The sequence below is a fragment of the Sinohyriopsis cumingii genome, chromosome 19 (assembly GCF_028554795.1).
Source record: "Sinohyriopsis cumingii isolate HCF-2022 chromosome 19, ASM2855479v2, whole genome shotgun sequence".
In the NCBI taxonomy this organism is placed as follows: Eukaryota; Metazoa; Mollusca; class Bivalvia; order Unionida; family Unionidae; genus Sinohyriopsis; species Sinohyriopsis cumingii.
In genome coordinates this window covers 57546667-57568496 of record NC_142979.1, presented here as the reverse complement: position 1 = coordinate 57568496, position 21830 = coordinate 57546667, and the positions used below count along the sequence as shown (strand labels likewise).

General features: G+C 35.2%; 2 protein-coding genes across 2 annotated transcripts; one reads left to right on the top strand and one right to left on the bottom strand.

Moving 5' to 3' along the window:
* Window positions 1-1384: 1384 nt before the first annotated feature.
* LOC149775758 (uncharacterized) lies at window positions 1385-9614 on the bottom strand. Its single transcript, XM_089943099.1, has 4 exons — window positions 9287-9614; window positions 8254-8344; window positions 6179-6284; window positions 1385-4456 (listed from the first exon to the last, which is right to left on the bottom strand). Exons 1-4 carry the CDS (start codon window positions 9337-9339, stop codon window positions 4179-4181), a joined length of 528 nt encoding a protein of 175 aa, XP_089799225.1. The 5' UTR covers window positions 9340-9614; the 3' UTR covers window positions 1385-4178.
* Window positions 9615-9681: 67 nt separating this feature from the next.
* LOC149775757 (uncharacterized) lies at window positions 9682-21665 on the top strand. The gene is made up of 3 exons (XM_089943098.1): window positions 9682-9982; window positions 11811-11862; window positions 20212-21665. The coding sequence occupies exons 1-3, from the start codon at window positions 9873-9875 to the stop codon at window positions 20605-20607; spliced, it is 558 nt and encodes a 185-aa protein (XP_089799224.1). The 5' UTR covers window positions 9682-9872; the 3' UTR covers window positions 20608-21665.
* Window positions 21666-21830: the final 165 nt, after the last annotated feature.

The window sequence follows — 21830 nt, the reverse complement described above, 5'->3', positions numbered from 1 at the left end:
CCTGAATGAATTGTGCAAGTTTGACAGCTAATATTGCCAATGCTTACTTGTTGAGACCTTAGGTTTAGGTATGATCTAAACCAGTTTAAAGAAGGATTGTTGAACCTGTAACAGTTCAAATTTTGCAGCAGAATTTCATGATCAACAAGATCAAAGGCTTTCTTGAAGGCAAGGAAAACAATCCCAGTCATATGTCTATTATCCCTTTCCTTCAGCCAAAGATCAGTTACTTTAGTTAATGATATCATTAGTGACTTTGTTATTACTGGTGCAGCAATTTAAAAAATTTGTGGACCAATACCATCCAATCCAATCCAGAGGATTTATTAATATTCACCTTAATTAGCATATCAAAAATATCAGCTTCACTAACATTAGCTATTGAAAAATAATTATCATCAGGAATTTTAGCTCTTATAAATAGTAGAAGAGCATCAAGTTCAATTGGGCTGTTAGTCTGGTTCTGAATAGTGTTACTGGAGATGCTTATGAAGACATTTTTGAACATTTCCACAATGTCTTGTACAGATGTTGCTATATCATCATTTTGCTTAAGTCTAGGGGGAAGACAACTGTTTCTGGGTGGGTTCAGCTCTTTTAGATGCTTCCACAATGTCTTGGTACTCTTACTTTCATCAATAGCCTGTTGATAATAGTTCTTTTTTGCCTTATCTATCAGGTGCGGGGCCGCGAGTAGCCGAGTGGTCTAAAGTGCTCTCCGTTACAGATCACTGCCATCTCACCTCTGTCTGTGTTAGCTCGAGTCTACAATTCGGCCAATGTAGGTATGTGAGAAAGCTTGCCAGTAGCTTTTCGTGGGTCGGTGGTTCTTTCCAGGATTTTCACGGGTTCTTCCTCCACTATCAATACTGGCCGCCATGTATAGCCTATCGTGTGCTGAAAAATGGCGTTAAACCTTACAACAACATCTATCAGGTGCTTAGTTTTATTCCTCCACTTTCTATAGCTTTTGATGTCTTTTTTCTTGTGGAAATTATCTCTTAGGTGCCTAGCCTCATTGATCTCGGGGGAGTAATCCACTTGGGTGTAGTTGGTGTTTAACCCTTTTTGTTTTAATTGGGACATGCTTGTCTAAGGCTGCATTGAACATCTGATACCATTTGTCTAAGGCAGTGTTGACACCAGCTATATTGCTGACTGATTTGTAGGGTTTGCAAACTAAATCATTTAAGAACATTTCCACATCAAACTGTTTAATGTGTTGACCATTTTTAATCAAATTAACACCACTGTAGTTATTCCATTTTTTTACCTGGCTCTTTGTTATATATAAAAAGCAGTTTTGAAAGCTGAAATTTGATGTTGTGAAAGAGGGCACTTTTTTCTCCTTCTCATTCTTATCAAAAACTGAATGAAAAAAAAATCACAAGAGTAAAAAGTTTAATCCCTTTTATATATATCTTGATATATGTTGTAACAATTTGTGTTTGAAAATATTATATAAAACAAAGTCTAGGGGGATCAAAAGTAATTTGATCATATATGATCTGAGTTCATTTATAAGTGAAAAATAAATTTGATAAATTGTAAAAGTATTTTTTTTTTAAAGTACTGTGTATCATCAATACATTTATAATGCCTGCAAAATATATCATTGATGGTAATATCTATTGCAAATACAAAATGAGAAGAATTTTCAGTCATATGCATGGTTTCACTTTCATTACAGTATGTTATAATAGCTATTAAATGACTGTCAAAATAAATTACACCAGTACATTTTTATGTTACAAACATAAATACACTGTATTACCTTTGTCAATAGAAAACAATGTGGTGTACAAATTAGGTACTATAAGGAAATGTGAAGGTGCCTGGAAGCCTCAGAGGTGCAGCAATAGACTCTGATGTACAAATCAGGTACAGTAAGGAAATGTGTAAGGTGCCTGGAAGCCTCAGAGGCACAGCAGTAGACTCTCTACAAATCAGGTACTATAAGGAAATGTGTCTCATGCCTGGAAGTATCAGAAGCACAGAAATAGACTCTGGTATACAAATCAGGTACTGTAAGGAAATGTGTCTGATGCCTGGAAGCCTCAGTGGCACAACAAAAATATTTAGGTTAGCAAAGAAGGAGAGTTGTATCCCTGTAATTTTAGTCCCAGGTGACTACACAGGACAGTCAGTAATACACCAGTTTCAGGCAGAGAATTCTAGTGTACTAGTTCTGCAGGACAATAAAGTATTTAGTACTCTTTGTAAGTATAATTTGGTTAAAGGAAAAACAGTTTTATATACTGTCTCTGCCATCAGCATTGTTCAGTTCCCTGCAGACATAATTGTACAAAATTATTGTAATTTTGCTTAGTATCCTGAGTGACAAAAATATAAAACTGACACTAGAAAATTATAGAACCAAGCATGACACATTGCACTTTCACCTTTCATTTATCTATCCAACCAGCCATCAATACACAGACATGAACACACACACAGATGCATTCTTAAATTCCCTCTTGTATAATTTAAGTACTTTACTGATCATTTCATGGCCTCTTTTATATGAAGTTTTTTGGTTGCTTTGTGTCTTGCCTCCTTGGATCCAGTTTTGAGGGTATAGACAATTGATATGCCATGCAGTAAATAGGCTATATGCAATCCTGATTAGTATTATTGTTTACTCTGGACTTAAATATGCAGTAAATAGTCTACATGTATTCCTTATTGCTGATATTGTTTACTCTGGACTTAAATATGCAGTAAATAGTCTACATGCATTCCTGATTGGTGATATTGTTTGCTCTGGACTTAATTATTCCATAAATAGGCTATTCCTGATTGGTGATAATTGTGTGATATTGTTTACTCTGGACTTAAATAATTATGCAGTAAATAGGCTACATGCATTTCTGATTGGTGATATTGTTTACTCTGGACTTAAATATGCAGTAAATAGGCTACATGCATTCCTGATTGGTGATATTGTTTACTCTGGACTTAAATATGCAGTAAATAGGCTATATGTATTCCTGATTGGTAATAATTGCTTACACCTTGAAAATTAAAAATTAATTATGCCATAAATAGGCTACATGCATTCCTGATTGGTGATCATTGTTTACTCTGGACTTAAATAAGCAGTAAATAGGCTACATGCATTCCTGATTGGTGATGATGTTTACTCTGGATTTAAAATAGATTAGTGTAAATCCTTACAACAAACAAAATTGAAAAATACTTTGTTCAGGGTGTGATGAATTACCAACTTGAACATTAATTGTGCCAGGAGCTTAAGAACATTTCACTTAACAATTGAGAGTTATTGCACTTCTTTACCTATAGTCCATCATTAGCACTAAATGAACATTTTCAATCATACTGAGTTTGAATATAATTATTGAAAATAATACCTACATTTTTTTACTTTTGACCTCCCCCCCATGCAATACCTCGAAATGTAATGTACAATTGTAACTAGATGGGGGTGGGGGTGGGGGGGCATTAAATACCAAAGAAGATAATAGAGAAAGAAAAAAACTTTTGGCATTTAGCATATCATATCACCTTTCCAGTTCAGTGTAGAAAATTTCAAGTCTGTAAACAAATTTAACAAAAATTCTCCATCATAAAAGTGAAATCTATAAGTTACCATTTTAAAAGCAAGACAATACAGCAGAACTATGATATAACAGAAGCAAGATACTTTAAATACATGTGTGAAAAAAGTATTTCCACATCTTTCATGGCATCTAATTTTTAAAAACTGTACAACCTAAACACATTACAATGAACAAACATACGAGGTCACGAAACGTGTACAAATCATAAGCAGACTGACCAATTGACCTGACGACAAATAGGTATAGTGGTTGGTATACATTTGATATACATGTAACTGACAAAGCTAGATTTACAAGAACATGCAAAAAACACTGCTTCTAACATCACTGCTCTTGGTCCCAAACAATGCAACAGGTCATTTTTATTTGTCTAAAACATTCAGTGCTACATAATCATATTTGGAAAAAGGCAACAAATCCCAGCAAACAGTGATGTATTTAAAATGAGCCCAAGGAGCATTTGTCCATCTAACATTGTCTCTGTTCTGCAAAATCAGACAAATCTCTCTATTTCTTGAATACAGGCTCAGAAAGAGAAAAAAATTCAAAAAGTGTAGTGAATATTCTCATGACCTCCTTGGCTGGATATAACACTGCCTAATAGCCATTGTATCGGATGGGTGGGAAATGGTTGAACCGCACAGGTTCCTCATATTTATCCGGGTTATACAAGCCCCACTTGGGTACAGGCACCTCCTTAGGGATTGGATCAGGGGTGGGATGGGTATTAAATCCATAGTAGGCCTTGTTCTGTGGCAGAGGTTTCAATGTGTCTTTCTGTATCACTTCATTGGTTACAGAGATGAAGTCATCATTAATTCTGTTTGTTGGCTTGGACGGATACTCATATGCCCAACTCATGTTCTTGTAGTCAGCTAAAAGAAATACAAGGCATATATACATATATATATATATATATATATATATATATATATATATATATATATATGTGTGTGTGTGCTATGGTCAGGAGCAGATTGAAGGGGATGGAGTGTGGGTGGAGCTGACATGTGCCCCCTTAAATATAACAGCAAAACAACTGGAACATTTCCAAGAGTAAATTTTCTTCACAGTTAGATCATTAAAAGTATGGCACATGAATACTTAAAATGCAGGAGCTTTTAGGGCTTCACCCTCTGGGCCTGCACTAGAGGTTCCATCACAGAGTCTCATCACCTGTATTTTTATGCCCCCTCCCCAAAATAACGTTTCTGAGTTCGCCACTGGTGATTATTAGAAATAATGCAACAGAAAGCAATTTAAATTCTATATTGAAAAAAATTGCAGTGCAATATTGTTTTAGTTCTTTTTATGAGAGATAGACTCAACTAGAGACTCAATAATCTATGATCATCTAATACAGGTATTTCATGCTAATATCATGAGTGCTGGAGGAATGAGAAAATTGTACCTTTCCCTTTTCTTTTTTTAAAAATTCTATCATAAACAACATACAAAACTCATTCTAATCCATCATTAAGAGTTCATTTATGACATCATTACTAACAAAATGCAACAATGATCTCGATATCTGATATGCTTCATGTTACATGGGTTGTCTGTTTTTGATGATACAGAGCTATTGTTGTTTAGGGATTACTATTCCTTTCTGGTCAATGCATCACCTCACATCTATATAGTGTATCAAATCTGGTGTTTCTGGCATATGATGGGTTTTAAGAGGTCAAGGAGAATTTTAATTTAGGCATGACTCCACACACTGTGATGTCTGCCTTAGCTGTCTCTGACATCATATATTGTAACTTCCAATATGTGAGTTTTATGTCATTGCTTTCATATTAACACATCATTCCAGATCTTATTGACTCTACTTCATCTTACCAACAGACCCCTCCGGTGGCCTAGTCGTTAGAGTGTCCGCCTCTGATGCGGGAGGTCATGGGTTCGATCCCTGTCCAAGTCATATCAAAGACTTACAAAAATGGTACTAACAGCTGCCTCGCTTGGCGCTCAGCATAATAGGTTAGTGTTAGGACTGGTTAGCCTGGTGTCAGGATAATGTGACTGTGTGGGACATCATGCTACATTGTATGCGGCATGATGCCCCAGTGCTAGACATCACTATAAACTGCCACACTGCAGACATCGTAGCGATATGACTGAAAAATTGTTAAAGCTACGTTAAAAATCCAAATCACATCACATCATCTTACCAACAAGGCAAGAGTTTTTGCCAGAGCTTTGCATTTCCTATTGTCCATTATTCTACTTCTTTATTATTTAGCTATCATAATCGAAGTAAAGCTTATTAAGAATATTTGCCAAGGTTGTTTAACATTTGCATTGAGCTTATCATCAAGCATGGGATTATCATCAGATCAGAACATTAATGTTTATGCTTCTATTTCTACTTGACGTATTAGACAAGGGCTTAAACTGGGGTTCTATGGAACACCATGTACTGCCTTGGGATCACACAAAGATGTTTTGATTTTGAAAACTTCCACAGAAAGTCTGAAAATTAAAACACTACTGTTAACAAGCAGGGAGTGATAACATCTCAAATGCTAATGCATACAAGTTAAATGACTGTGTGCCTATGATTCATAGGAGAGAATTTATATTTACAAATATACCTCTGCGTATTGTGTTGACTCGCCTGCGATACCAGTCGGGAGTTGTGGAGGAAGCTTTCCAGGCATACCAGTCTGGCTGCTCTGCAGCCCATTTTCTCCATCCAGCCTGTGGAGAGTGTTCAAAATATGAAACAATCATCTAAGGATCTTTCCAAATGATGTCTGATGCAATATTTTTAGTGGCACAAATTAGTTTTTTTGTGATAAAAAAGATGAATTACAGTTTGGTCTTTGGAAAAAAGAATAAATTTGAGGAAAGAAGTCTGTATGTACTTCTACAATGATAAAATCTGGCAAAGGTGATATAATTTCATATGAGGGATATCTTAATTGTTCTGATTATTTTGTTAAAACTTTTTTGTTTGTTAGAACTTGTTGATAAATGTAATGCAGACAAAATAATGTTTTATAAAATGATCTGTAACTAGATGCACAACTCGCCAGACACCTGCATATATATGTATGTGATGTAATATAGGTAAGTGACAGTTACGTAAAATGTCAAACAAATACAATTCTGCTACTGTGCAAAGAGTATACTGTAAAATCCATTTGTGTCATCATTTTTGGTCATAAATCCATGAAAGATAACCCACATTCTGGAAGACTTGTCAGTTGTTGTTGTTGTTGTTGTAGGGTTTAACGCCATTTTTCAGCATGCGATAGGCTATACATGGCGGCCAGTATTAATGGTGGAGGAAGAAACCGGAAAATCCCCGGAAAGAACCACCGACCCTCGAGAAGCTACTGGCAAGCTTTCTCACATATCCACATTGGCCGAATCCAAGACTCGAACCCATGCAGACAGAGGTGAGATGGCAGTGATCCGTAACGGAGAGCGCTTTAGACCACTCGGCCACTCGGGGCCCCGACTTGTCAGTAACTGGAGACTGAGAAGTGGATGCAGCAAAGGAAGTAATATATATGAATGCTCAATACACTCTGGAAGATATTTCTATTATCATGGGCATAATAATTCCTCACCTGTTTTAATATATTGAAGAATCATTTTAGGTTCAAAAGGTTTCTACAAGATGGGTCCAACATTTGCTAATAACTGATCAAATACAGTCAGGTTGAATTGCTAAACAGCTTACTTGCCAAATGTGAAAAATGAGACACTTTAATGAGGTTGCCACAGGTGATGAAACGTGGATTTACTGTTTATAACATTATTCAAGATAAAATAATCAAGTTTTAATTAGAGAAAAAGATCATATGTCTATGAATCACTAAATGTAGCAGGGACAGTCAAAAGTTTTATATGCATCTTTTTTCAATGCAAAAGGTTTGGCCATCCAGGTGAGTGTGCCTGGCTAAGCTAGTGTCACTGGGAATCTTTATGCCTCCATAGTGTTGCCAAAGTTGTAAAACACTACTAAACCATGTGTCCATTTACAAGTATGAGGTATCCATCTAATGTCTGACACCTCACTGTCAGGCCAGGCCTTATGGTTTCAGGAGGCCCAAGGTGCCATGCTGGCAGTGGGGCTGGCTAGTGGAGTTACTGTAGTATGCCTCTTTTCTTTGTCGGTTAATGTGTGGAGGCCCAGAAGGTGTGGGGCCCACAGCAACTGGTTTGCTCTTGTTGCTCTAAGGCAGCAGTCCTGTTCACTGTTGCATAAATCTGCTGTTGTGACAGACTTCCTTCAGCATCCTTACTTTGTCATATTTAATGCTTCATACAATGCCGATTTAACTCTAAGTGATATTTGTCTCAATCCTGTTATCAAAGATTTGCTGAGTAGCAGATGATTTGAAAAGTGCCATGCAGCTGGAAAAGTTAGTGCAGTTTTCCAGTATATTGAGCAACAAACACCAAAGTGAATGTAAAATGTAATTAAATAGGATAATCATAAATTTGGAAAGTACATAGAGATGCATGGGGATTATTTTGAAAGAATTAACTGATGTACTGTTCACTGATTAAGTACTTTGTTGTACAGCATGCGAATATTTATAACTTTGAACATATACATCAGTATCCACCTTAAAAATTAAAAATATCCTTTAGACACAAATAAATATAGACGAACACAAATAAATATAAACCAGCACAAATTGTAATGACTTACACGTGCAGCATCTGGATGACTAGAATGATAAACACTCCACTCGTGTAGTTTTGGCTGTTGTGATTGATTCCATTCATTTAGTCGGGGCTGCCTTGTAAAAAAAATAGAAAATGAGCTCGATATGTGATCTACAAAAGAAAGCCCCCATTGGATCAGAAATAAAGCACATTCAAAGCAAAAATAAAATCTCCCACATGTCCATTTAAGTCAGTTTTTCTGGCATTTTGCATCTCTGCTGTTTCAAATTTACAGACTGATATAATAAAATATACAGTATGGTCTTCACAGTTCGGCTTAGAATACTTTAAGTGAAAGATTATAATTTTACTACCTTAATCAGTACACTTATATGTAGAAATGTTCAAAAGGTATTTCATAAAACAATGAAATATGCATATTAGGTAAGTATATGGTTTGCTATGCACATTTAAGTTACTGATTTGATGACTGTTATAAGGATAATGACCAGGTTTACATGTTAGTCAATGAAGGAGTTCCCCAATATACAGTTGCTTGTGATTGTCAACTTATGAAGAATTTTAAATTGTATAGGTATACTTTCGTTGTCTGTCTGACATACTATTTTATTTAATTTTAAATTTTTTTATTTATTCTCATCGAACTTAAAAACATGGAAATGAGAGGCACCTGATTATTTGCATCTTAGTATACCCAACCCCTATGGAACAAGATAATAGACTAGGGTGATTATTTTCAGAATTCAATAACACTGGACACTCCTTTACATACGCACACAAGCAAAATTAATCAAGAAGGTGACAGATCAGCTGAAAACCGGACAGTCGGACATAAAACCGGACTAATGACCATCCTGTAACATAGGCTCTGATAGATTAGAGAACTTAAATGTAAAGTATGATGCTTTTATATCTATATACTCTACTCACAGGCACTTGATTCTGGGGTAAACTAATGTGTACACTCACTATATAGTGAGTGTACACATTAGTTTACCCCAGAATCAAGTGCCTGTGACTCTACTACTGAAAAGAATAAATGTAACTAATCTCACCATTGTTTAGGAAGTTTAGCAGGTGTGGAGAGAAACTGCTGTGATGCTGCCATATCACACTCGATCTACGAGGTTCTGCGCGCGGATTGCAGCTCTGCAGTGCTCTCAGCGATACCAGTTGTCAAGCATTAAAATTCACTTGTACAGCGATACGTCGTCGACACTCTTTGCCATCTCGTGTTTCAATCAGAAATATAATCACAAAAATGAAAACTGTATTTAGGTGTATAAATTAATCGAGCTTATGCACAAAAACGTGGATTACATAATCTGATTCGTTTTTTAAAACAAAGAAAACATTAAATACAAACTTTGGTTTGTTGATGTTTTAAGCGGCCCGGTTGTTTGCGTTATCATGACAACGAATCCATTCAAACAAATCTTTGTATGGAAGATGATATGCATCAGGCAGATATTGTTTTCATCCCAAGATATTTAGAATGTTATATAAATTGGACACTGCATTTTTTATTTTGCTTTAGGCTATACAAGGTCTGGTTGCGATAGGCAGTAGCCGGAAGTATTTGTTTTTTTCGTTTGTAGTGATCTTAAGCCTAGCGTAAATTGACAACGCCAAACGATCAAGATGTCGATGGCAGACACTTTATTTTTCAACGGCGCTCAGCAGAAATACCCGTATTTTCAAAACTATCCTCCCAATGTCCCTAAATACCCAAGTTCTCAAGAAATGTTCAGGTAATATTTATGTATTTATGTGTGTGTGTGTGTGTGAGTAGCAGGAGCTGCAGCGGGCTTAAAATATAAAATATTATCATGAGATGATATTGCGTAAGAATGTTGGTCAAATTGTTTAGGAAAGGTGGGAAAACAGATTCATGTGCTTGTATATGCCATTTGGGCAATGCAGCCACAGTCCTCTTTTTATTTAACACTGAAATATATATGACTTACTGACTCAACTTTCTAGAATTATAGGTTTAAAACCACCATGAAAGCAGAATGTTAATGGAAAACAATTTTAAACATTCCGAATGAGGTCAAATGGCTATTGTCTCTAACTGCATTTCAATTGGCTATTCAATAAATAAACCTGATTTCACAAATTTCAGAACTTATGTCTTCCATATTCCGAAACATGCATTATTATCTGCATGTATGGTAATCCAGCCTAGATAGTCGACAACATTGCTGAATCTGCAGGTATGATAATCCAACCTAATTAGTAGACAACATTATGAATTGTGCATATATGGTAATTCAGCTTAATTTGTAGAAAACATTACCAAAGTAGTATGTATGGTTTTCTTGCCTAATTAGTAGACAACATTACCAAAACTGCATGTATGGTAATCCAGCATGATAGTAGACAACATTACTGAACCTGCATGTATGGTAATCCAGCCTAATTAGTAGAAAACATTACTGAATATGCATGTATGGTAATCCAGCCTAATTAGTAGAAACATTACTGAATATGCATGTATGGTAATCCAGCCTAATTAGTAGAAAACATTACTGAATATGCATGTATGGTAATCCAGCCAATAAGTAGAAAACATTACTGAATATGCATGTATGGTAATCCAGCCTAATTAGTAGATAACAATACCAACACTGCATAGTTGGTTATCCAGCCTGATTAGTAGACTACAATACAGAAATGAACCAAAATGTACACATGAGAACCAAAACATTATTCTAATGATGGGGTATAAAAAAATAATTTGAATAATATTTTTTAGAAAAGCTTAATTGTAGTTCAGTTAATAAGTCATAGAAATATGAAAGTGAATTTAACAAAACACTTTGCATACAGATATCAGTACTTTTAAAAAGGCTTACCAGAGGGAAAGTAGACTGGTCTATGTTTAATTAATAAAACTACTTTTAGAATGTTCACAGAAAAGGTTCACACAATCAAATTTAGGTTGTTGACATCATCAAATTTTATATTTCATGGTGCATACAACAAAGAAAAATCCTTAAAAAGTCAATTCTATCATCCAAACACCATGAAATTTGTCAACAACTTCCTGAATTTTGTCTAAAATATCATGAATTTGCTTTGGGAGTACAAAACATTAAATCTGAATAAAATATATCACATTTTAAATTCAGAAACTTTGTTTACATACTTTTCTAAACATTAAGAATAACAAATAAAATGGGATAAAATTCAGTAGATCAAATGGCACATGACATTGTTTTTTGCCAGATGAAGTAGCATCCTTTTCATGCAATAGAATGTTGATTATTTTCATGCCTTTTTCTGCTTTTCTGTCCATTTATGCTATGATTAACAACATAACATAATGAAAAAAGTTCTCATGTGTGAAAAAGTAATTCTCATGAACATTTGAAGTCCATGAACACTCCTTGACAAACAGCTAATTTTTGCTGTATGAACCATATAATTATATAATAGCTTTTTAATTAGTGTTTATTCTGGGTGTGTAAAATAGTTTAATAATTGTTAGCTTGATGGGTTCAGTGCAGTTTTTGAGATGTTTTAACCCCCTGTTATGTGGAATTAATAATAAAGCAGATAAACTTATTTTTGCAGGTTTGAAAAGCCTGAAAAATATACAGCAAAGGTTGGGAGACAATCATATCAGGTATCTAAGCATTACTTGCTCAGAGGCAACATTTACTAATGGCAATAAAAGAAACAATTGCAGTTCTGCCCAATTCTTCTCCTTCAAAAGACCATGAAGGAGAGGGAGAGTTAATGTTACCTTTTATCATTTGTATCCTTAGTTTTTGAGAATATTTTTCTTTCACATTTTTTGTTGCTTTTTTATGTGCATGCATTAAATTATAAACTGTATACTTCAGTTTATAGTACTTTTTCCTTCATGTTTTCTGTGCCACATTCATTACATGCATGTGAATTATAGCTGTATCCTTAGATTTATATCACTTCTTTCTTCATGTTTCCTCTCCATATACTTTTACATAAATGCAAATAAATTATAACTGTATCATAAGATCTGTAGAACTTTTTCCATCAAATTTTTCTATCCATGTGCTTTTATATAGCTGCAGCAATATTGTTTGCAAAGACTGGGTAAGTCTCTGTCAACATTAGCACACATATTATTGACTTATAGGGTGATTATTTGTCAAATATTATGTTTTGGAGAATTTAACCCCTCTTTTGACATCAATGATCTAATAAGACAGTGTTACCCCATGTTTCATGTCCTATAAACTTAATAAACATTTGATTGGACTGAAATCAAATTTGGCACCTGAATGTCCTATTGTTGCTCAACTTGAATACCTAAGGAGAGAAGGGTGAAAGTAAAATTCATACAAGTTAATTTCAGAGTGTTCGAGTTTTTACTGAGTTAAATATTTGGAACTTACTACTTTAGATGGATTCTTGGCTGCTACTCAGTTGTTTCTTATCAGAAGGAGCATGCAGAGATGGAACACAAATGCCCCTCAGAGTGCCTAAATGCAAAACTTAGTCAGTCAGACATAAGGCTGCAAAGTGTACATGTGTAAACAGCTTACCATAGTTTAGTTTACTCTTGTAAATGTTTACAAAATCATTAAACTTATAAACAAACATGCATGTAACTGTCAGTGATGCAAGGATTACCAATTCCATATTAAATTATCTCTTTTTAAGAGGACTGTTTAGGAGGATTTTTGTTATTTCTTTTCTTTAAAGTATGGATGATTTTCACATCCAATATGACACAGCTGGAAAAAAGTTGAGACTTGATGAGAAATGGTTTTGCTGCACATTAGAGAAAATTAAAGATATGTTGATTTAGATATAATGTTGACAGACAATTCTTTAAACTTAATTTTAATTTTGTTTTCTCTGAAAAGCAAGGTTTTTATCGGAACCTTAAGTGAGTAACATAAATCAAAACAGTTTCATCTCACTGCAGATCCAACAAAAACATCCTTTGTGCGTGTTTAGGCAGTATATGTGTTTGCATTTATTTTGATCTTGTACATTATGTAATATATGTTGCAGTATGAAATACAGCCCCAATCCTATGTATTTTTTACCAATTTTTTTTATATTAAAGAAAGATGTCATAGTAAGTAGCAAGGGACTTACAGCAAATGAAACAAATATATACAGATTGTTACTGGCTTATATATAAATAGTTGTTGGCTGTCAGCCTAACATGAAGATGGAAGGAAAGGTTGAGTTTTGAATCAGTCATTGTATACCATGTACATATTTAGAAATATTGGTAAATGTTGTAGCCTTTGTCAGATAAGTATGAACAAAGGTAACACTATATTCTCCTTCCACATTCATGGAGGGACATAAAACTGAATATTAGATTATGATATAGTATCAGTTAATACCTTTGTAATGGTTCAAAATAAACATGTCAACTGTTTTAGCTCTTAGCCTATTAGTCACAGAAAGAAGATGTGTTTCTGCAAAGGCCTGTTGCAAGTTACTACTAACTCTTCCTAAATTATTGGGAGGATTGCCATAAAACTTTATCAACACATTAAGTCTAGTTGGTTCTAAATGGTGCCTTTCAGAAATCTAATATGGCAGCCATCTTGAGAATCCTAAAGCTAATCATCCAGAATGGATATTTGTATTGATATAGTTTTTACAGAAAGACTTTTTTATGATTTCAAGTTGGTTCTCAATGAAACTGGCACCATCCCACAGACTGTATGAGATATCTGATATGACTGCCATAGCGATCTTGAAAATCTTGTTATGTTGTTGGTCATAATTGAAAATTATCCCATAATCTAACAATATGGCCACCATGGTGACCATCTTAAAAATCTTGTTATGGTTATTTGTCCTTGAATAGATGGAATTTTGAACAAGACTTTGCATTTAGCTGCATTCTAATAAACAGATTGATTGTTGGTACTTGGTTGGCATTGAATTGATTTGGAAGGAAATAGTTTGAATTATATTTTTAGCTATACTGGATTCTCTCTCTCTCTCTCTCTCTCTCTCTCTCTCTCTCTCTATATATATATATATATATATATATATATATATATATATATATATATATATATATATATATATATGATACATAAAGATCTATAAATGGACTTCTATTATTTAACAGATTGTTGATATATCTGAAGAACACCTTGAGTGATATCACTTGGGTAACTTTTTTGTAGAGTGGGGTTTCTCTCAAAAATATTACTTATAGATTTAACCAGAATTAGTAACCATGTTGTTATATCTTGATTTGTCTACATACATGATTTTTTGGTTCTTTTTTTTGTTTATGTTAGTTTTAACAGTGCTTTTAACACATTATGTCTGTATCATGCCAATGAAATGAGAGGAAAGTTTCTTTTCTAGGGCAGCCAACCCAGGTTGGTCTGGATGGGTATCAAGCACTGGCATCTATTTATGAACCTGTTAAATCAAACTTAAGAAAATAGTTTTGCTAGTAAATTAGGTCTGTTGGAGATTTTCAAGACTATTTGAGATGGATCCAATACTTATTAGTTTAAAAAAAGATATTAACGTATCTTAGACTTTTTCAAATTAATTTTTGCCAGTAGAAGGTACAACTCTTTGAGACAACCTTTCTTCTTACATTTCCATCAATAAATTATTGTCTTTTTGAAAACAAATCTGTAATGACTGTCCTTTTTTAAAAATATCTATAATGACTGGCCTTTAAAAAAAAAGTCTGTAATGACTGTCCTTTTTAAATGAAAATGGACTGTTATTGGTCTTTGCTGATGGAGATTGCTAATAACAGCAAGCAGGGTGACAAAGGAGAAATAGCAAGAGGGCATAATAGACCAGTTTTCTGGAGGCATGGAGTTCCACCCCACCCCACCAAGTTTTCAGATCCCTGGATGAAAAAATACAAGCGGGAGGCTTTGCCTTTCCACACCCTCATGCACAAAAAGGTCCATATCAACTCTTCAACTGGAAGACCTTTTAGACCAATCACACTAAAATAGATATCCCCCAAGGATAATGCACCCTCTTGCTGGCATTGGGCTCCACAGCTTGAATAGCAGTCAGCATGGTAGGTGTTCATGCAGAAATGCTGTATCTATGTTTAATTTTTCTCATTGACAAACCTTAGCTGCTCAGATAAGCATGCAAAAATGTGCTGTGGTAAAAACACTTATGATCAAGACCTGCATAAAAAGTTGTGTTGGCAAATGCTGTAACATTCACCTAGATAGTCTATTTGAAAGGGGGTGGAACTTACCTTTATAATGGGTGTGGGAAGAGTGTTAGAGAGAGAGTTCTAATCTTTGTGTGCCTTTTGAGCTGTCTAGTCTTGTCTTAAGAGAAAAAAACAGGCTGAGGCCTGCCAACAGGTAATGGATGAAGTTTTATGATAAAGCATTATAGATAATATAAATCTAGATAAAAGATGGTCATTTAGAAATATGACTCAGTGAACAAGCCAGACAATAGTAGTGACTTTGATCTTGACTATTAGATGCCACCTCCAGTTACCCCACCCAGAGGTCATGAGGATTGTGTCTTTGCATTTGCCACCTGTATGATGCCAAAAATGAGTGAGAATGATGCCATTGCATTTGCTTTTTCCACATGGTACGCCCTAATTTATTCTGCCCAATCGTAGGCGGTGGTCCCTAATCTTTCCCAAAGAAATAATTCCTTTCATCAGGTTTAGACAGCTCAGAATCTGTGAACGACAGTGCATGACAATTTCCCTTTGAAAATATGATAAGTGGACATAGGTTTCTACCAAGCGGTTAGGGTTGGTAGCTCAAATGTTTACTTTCTAAGGACTGTGTTAAGATACCCCAGTCAATTCCACTGGGTTGAAATGCTGTCCCTTTGAATTTTACACTGACATGGGGGGAGATGAACAAAAGAGGTCAAAGTAACCCTTCACAATGACTTTTCAGGCTTAAATGCAATAAGACTTTAATGCTCAATGCATTCAACTTTAAAATTTTGACTATATGAAAAAGGGAGAGACAGCAACATGCTTAGGTTGTAATGATTGTACTGATATCTGTTCATATCATCCTCAGTGATATAGATATTGAATATTACCATAATGAATATCAGATCACCATCATTGTATGTTGTCTTTACCATCTCAGATACACTGACCTGGTCAATTTGACCATTCAGGATGCCATCTGAGATGAGCCATAGGCATTCTAATTGCTAGGGGGATGATAAATTTGTAGCTGACAGTTGACCATATTTGGCTCAAAGATGCCCAAACCTTCTGCACAAGTGAGAAGCATGACAAGATAACTCTTGTCTGTGATAACCCTAAAACCCTTGCAGAAAAGGTGAGACTCACACTGAAGAAGATTCAAAAGCTAATGGTAAGCACATGATATGATGCCTGGTGACGAACTCTGGCAAACTTAACCATCTTGTGCACATTGACATCAAAGTGGAACTTTTGTTGGAGTGCCAGAAAAATGCATGCTTAGATACATATTGACTTACTAGAACTGTCTCATATACCCACCTTGTGTTCAACTGTCTCATATACCCACCTTGTGTTCAACTGTCTCATATACCCACCTTGTGTTCAACTGTCTCATATACCCACCTTGTGTTCAAGTGGTTGCAAGGCAGAACAGCTAAAGAGTTAAAGCTCTGAGTCACTGATGGACAACACATCTTTGATAACCATGAATATCCCTATTACACGAGTCAGAAAGATTCATCAAGATTAAAAAAATAAAGCATTTACAGTCATGGGAGAATCTGTTTGACAAAACAAAAAACTGTGCAGCCTTAAACAAGCAGCAAGACTAGGCTAAAAATTAATTTGTCAACTTACTGCTGACTTCTGGGCTGTCCATGTCAGGTGAAACCATGAGTGGAGATCTAAACGTCACCAGCATCTTTTTCCATTGACAAAAAAACATCTTGAACCATACAATAGGTTACATGTATATGTGGCTAGGATGAAAAACAGGCAAGTGGTTTTTCACAAAAGTGGTGCTGTCTTGAATAAGTTTGGGGGCAAGTTTTACACATTTCAAACATAATGATGGTGCAAGCCTGCTGAACTTGTACATTAATTTCTCCACAGGCTAATCATGCTGCAACAAGGTATTCTATCTACAGCTGCCTTAAGCCACTGTTGTTAGCAAAATACATGACTTTGATGAAAACTTCAGCATTACTCTTGTCTCATTCCATTGTAATTAAAAAGGAGAGTTTTGAAGTCTTTAGTACAGTGGAACAGCACCAGCAATCAAACACACACACACACACAGAGGATTACAAGTTTACCCAGCCAAGTCAAGATGATATTCAGCTTTATACCCAAGTGGCCTGTTTAAATGAGCTGCAGAATTGTTAGGCTTAAACATTCATTAACAGCATTTACAAAAATAGAGAAGGCAGTCTAATCATCATGGATGCAAACTTAGAAAAAAGGACTCCATTCCTATCAGGTAGATGTGTCACAAATTAAGATCCTTTGTTCTGTCGTGAAATCTATCTTTTACCCAGTAATTTCTCACACTCCGTTTTAAATACTTGAAGTTAGACTTTTGTACCTCAGAGAAAAAAACAGGAAAAGAGACTGTTTATATAAAGCTATACTTGCTAATTCAGGAAATTAGACTTCATTTGAGTGACTGCAGATGCAAACCCACATTTGCTATTGGTCTTTCCCAGATATTTAACAAATGAAGCACCTAGATTTTACCACTGTAACTCCAAAGTCAGTTGTTTATGCATAGCTAACCCCTTCAGCAACAAGCAAAATAACTGATGAGCTATAGACTCCAGTAAATCAGAGAGCTCAGACACCAACAATAACAAGAATGGGACATGAGGGGAGCTGTATGCAAAATGTACAGTTGGGGCATTAGTGCCATTGATAGCATTACCAGTGCCCTTAATAAACCCTGCCTTTGCATGGGAGTCTGTGGTGTTGGCCTACTTTCTACCATTATTACCACTGCTGTTGTTGTGGGGCCTGAGGTGGGCAGATTTATTGGCCAGTGTCACCAGGTAAAAGCAAAATGCACAAGCTCTGCATTCTAGCAAAGGCAAGGCTGAATAATACTTCAGACTATACTGTTAGAGAATTAAGAGATGGACATATATGTTTCAGATTAAGGCTTCAGGCTAATTATGGATGAGATTAAAAAATGCAATTAGATGAAACTTGAAATAAGCTCAGGGGTCCAAAAAGTAGCCCTTACAGTGGATGAAGATGCAAAAATACATTCATCCAACATGATCAGCAGGAGCCGTGTACTGCTTTTTCATCAAATAACTACCTGGAAACTCACTGTTGAATTCCAGAACTTTCATGATACACCAACTCTATATGATAACACTGTAATTTCAAGCACTCCACCATATAAATATTATCATATTTCTCTATTTGTCCAAAACTACTAATTTTTATGCTACTGCTTGTAGGGTGACTTACTTCCATATTTTATCTTTAAAATTTTTGATAAACCATGTTCGCTTCACACTACACAAATCCCTGGTTGTATTGTAGCAGCCTTCTCAAATCTGTGTCATTTGCAGGTGGGATATAGGATTTTACCTGGAACCAACATTCCAGTGTCTAAGGTTGGCGCTATTTTAGATTGTTGTATAGCAAGACAAGCAAATCGTGGGAGCCCAGAATGATTCTGGATATTGTAACTCTGAATGTAGTGAAATTCACACAGAAAATGTAAATGATATGTATGCCTTATACTATTTATTCAAAATATTCCAAGGAAAGACCCTACAGGCAGAATGCTGCTAATAAATGCAGCAAATTGCAAATTGGGTCTCCTGTTATCAGAGCTGTATCAACACAGAAATTATGTATTGAGTCCGTTTGTAACAATCAACACATGACCAAGTTTTGGAAGTCAACTAGGTTATATGTATTTTTCTGCTGTTCACTTGAATTAATTTCATTTATGGTTTTGCACACCATGCTGTCATGAATTTAATAATGACCACCTAAATTTAGCACCTTACTGGTCTACAAGCTTCCATCAGTAGCTTACTGGCCTACAAGCTTCCATCTGTAGCTTACTGGCTTACAAGCTTCCATCTGTAGCTTACTGGCTTACAAGCTTCCATCTGTAGCTTACTGGCCTACAAGCTTCCATCTATAGCTTACTGGCCTACAAGCTTCCATCTGTAGCTTACTGGCCTACAAGCTTCCATCTGTAACTTACTGGCTTACAAGCTTCCATCTGTAGCTTACTGGCCTACAAGCTTCCATCTGCAGCTTACTGGCCTACAAGCTTCCATCTGTAGCTTACTGGCCTACAAGCTTCCATCTATAGCTTACTGGCCTACAAGCTTCCATCTGTAGCATGTAAAATATAGTAAAGTCAGTCATAATACACACAGTATTGGTGTCCATAGGGCTGCTCATTACTTTGTATTAATGCCAACAAATTTTAATTTTGTATTGCTTAAGACCATGGAAGCCAAGACAAACAATGCTGTCACTCATACAGGAGTGCATTTGCAAGGGTGGTTCTTAACTTTGATCCCAAATTCAGCTGTTCTAAGTATATGAATGCCAAAACATCTTAAATTGGCATTGCTTGTCAGATTAAATAAAACACATACATACTGGTGGCATTCCTTTATAAACACCACCCATATTTTTATGTGAAGCCCATGTTATTAAGGTGATGGGCCCTGCATCATGCTATCCAAGTTGTTTAATGTGATTGGCTTTTGAGGCCTACAAATAGGAGAAGGCAAATGGGAGAGAATGTGTGCTCCATGTCCCCTAAAAATGGTCTATTTTGCCTCTATGCTGCAGTGTTTTATATCACAAGGGTCTATTTGCTCCAGGTTTTGGAAGTGCTGCAAATGCCACTTTTCACAGTAAATTGTCATTTTGCAAACAGTTTCAAAGTGGGATCAAGAACAACAAACATTATGCAGTTTGAAATGCACAAGATTAGATTTATATTTGCCATTTAAAAATAACACATTTAAAACAAGAATTTGAATGCTTGACTTTAACTGGTATTTGCAGCATTGGACAGACAAGTGGTATGATGATGGCTACCCAACTCTGAGACGTGAGGAGTTACCCAAAGTAGCTGACAGGCATGAACCCTGCTCTCAGCCTTGGCAGTATCAGCTTGGGACCTCAGCAGTACAAAGATGGGACAAGGATGGGAAGGACTGGCCTATATCTAAGATGTACATGCGGCAGGGCAAACCTCCCACGGAAACAATGCGAGCACGGGGAATCAACCGACTATCTCTTCCAAGAGAAGAATCTCTTTACCCATTTTCTAACTACATGACATCAACCTACAGACGGCCTGTCTACTCCGTATATGGTCCCATGCAGAAAGATAAAGTGTATGGGGTGACTCATCAGCATAATCGTCATGGTTACATGTCATTTGAGGATTACTATTAGAATGACTGAAATGGAACTCTGATACATTTTTGGTTGGATTTGTGAATTCACACTTAATTTCCACTCCAAATATTATCAGTATTTCTACCAAGTACAGTGTCCATGGTTGGAGTGGATGAGAATGGTTAATATATATATATATATATATATATATATATATAAATATATATATATATATATAAATATATATATATATATATATATATATATATATATATATATATATATATATATATATATATATATATATATATATATATATATATTAGTTACAAATAAAAGGATAAAGGTGATAAATATTAATAACTATACTATAATTTTAAACTACATTAAGTTCAAGCTTGTTTTAATATTCATGTGCATCCCTAATGTATTGTCAAAAAATATTTCACAAGGATGTGACTGTTCCTGACCTTTATTGTGTGTCATGTCAAAGGTAATGTTCAACCAGTGGCTAATAGAACATTATATTCTAATTTCCCAACAGAGCATCATGCATGTTTTTAACAAGTGTGCTTCTGTAATACATTTTCAGATTAAGTTTTAATTTCTTGAATGTTACCCTTGTGTGGCAGTATGCGAGGGAGAAAGTATTTGCTGTCACTGGTGAGTTCTTATCATCTTTTATATTTGGAACGGAATCAATTGCCCATTGTTATTTGGTAAACATTAAATACATTTAGTCAAGAGTTGAAAACCTTGTCACTGTTTAGAGGGATGAAAATTGAACAGGCATCTATAAACTGGTTCTGTATGGAAAATGTGCCATCCTGTGAATATGTAATTGGATAATGGGCAATACTGTGAATATATAATAGCAGCACAGAGAGAAATATTGAGATACGTGGTCTTTTTCACAAATTGATTGAGACTTGAACCTCTCATCCATTTAAACTGTGATAATGTTAGGTAAGGCATAAATTGGTCCTTTTGTTTGAAACTTAGTTTCCTACAAGTTTTTTTGTTTTTAAATTTGTATTTCAAACTTTTGTTATCAGGTTTTTATACAATTAAAAGAATAAACTCGCATATATGAAATAAAGTATCAATAAATTATAGTCATTTGTTTGTATATCTTAGTTGGCATTCATGATTGTTTTTTTCAAGCACATGTACATGGCTATATTAAAAACATGAAATGAATAAATATTAAGTTCAGATTTAACATTTTGACACATTAAATTTGTAGTTATGGAGACTCGAATTGCAATACTTTTGAAAGC

What these genes read in the sequence shown, in the direction of transcription:
- LOC149775758 (XM_089943099.1), bottom strand. Translation starts at nt 9,339, where the DNA reads ATGGCAGCATCACAGCAGTTTCTCTCCACACCTGCTAAACTTCCTAAA. An exon ending in GCTAAACTTCCTAAACAATG is followed by an intron (nt 8,345 to 9,286) that starts GTGAGATTAGTT and finishes TTTTTTTACAAG; the next exon opens with GCAGCCCCGACTAAATGAAT. An exon ending in AGTCAACACAATACGCAGAG is followed by an intron (nt 4,457 to 6,178) that starts GTATATTTGTAA and finishes TATTTCTTTTAG; the next exon opens with CTGACTACAAGAACATGAGT.
- LOC149775757 (XM_089943098.1), top strand. Translation starts at nt 9,873, where the DNA reads ATGTCGATGGCAGACACTTTATTTTTCAACGGCGCTCAGCAGAAATAC. An exon ending in AGTTCTCAAGAAATGTTCAG is followed by an intron (nt 9,983 to 11,810) that starts GTAATATTTATG and finishes TTATTTTTGCAG; the next exon opens with GTTTGAAAAGCCTGAAAAAT. An exon ending in TTGGGAGACAATCATATCAG is followed by an intron (nt 11,863 to 20,211) that starts GTATCTAAGCAT and finishes TGGTATTTGCAG; the next exon opens with CATTGGACAGACAAGTGGTA.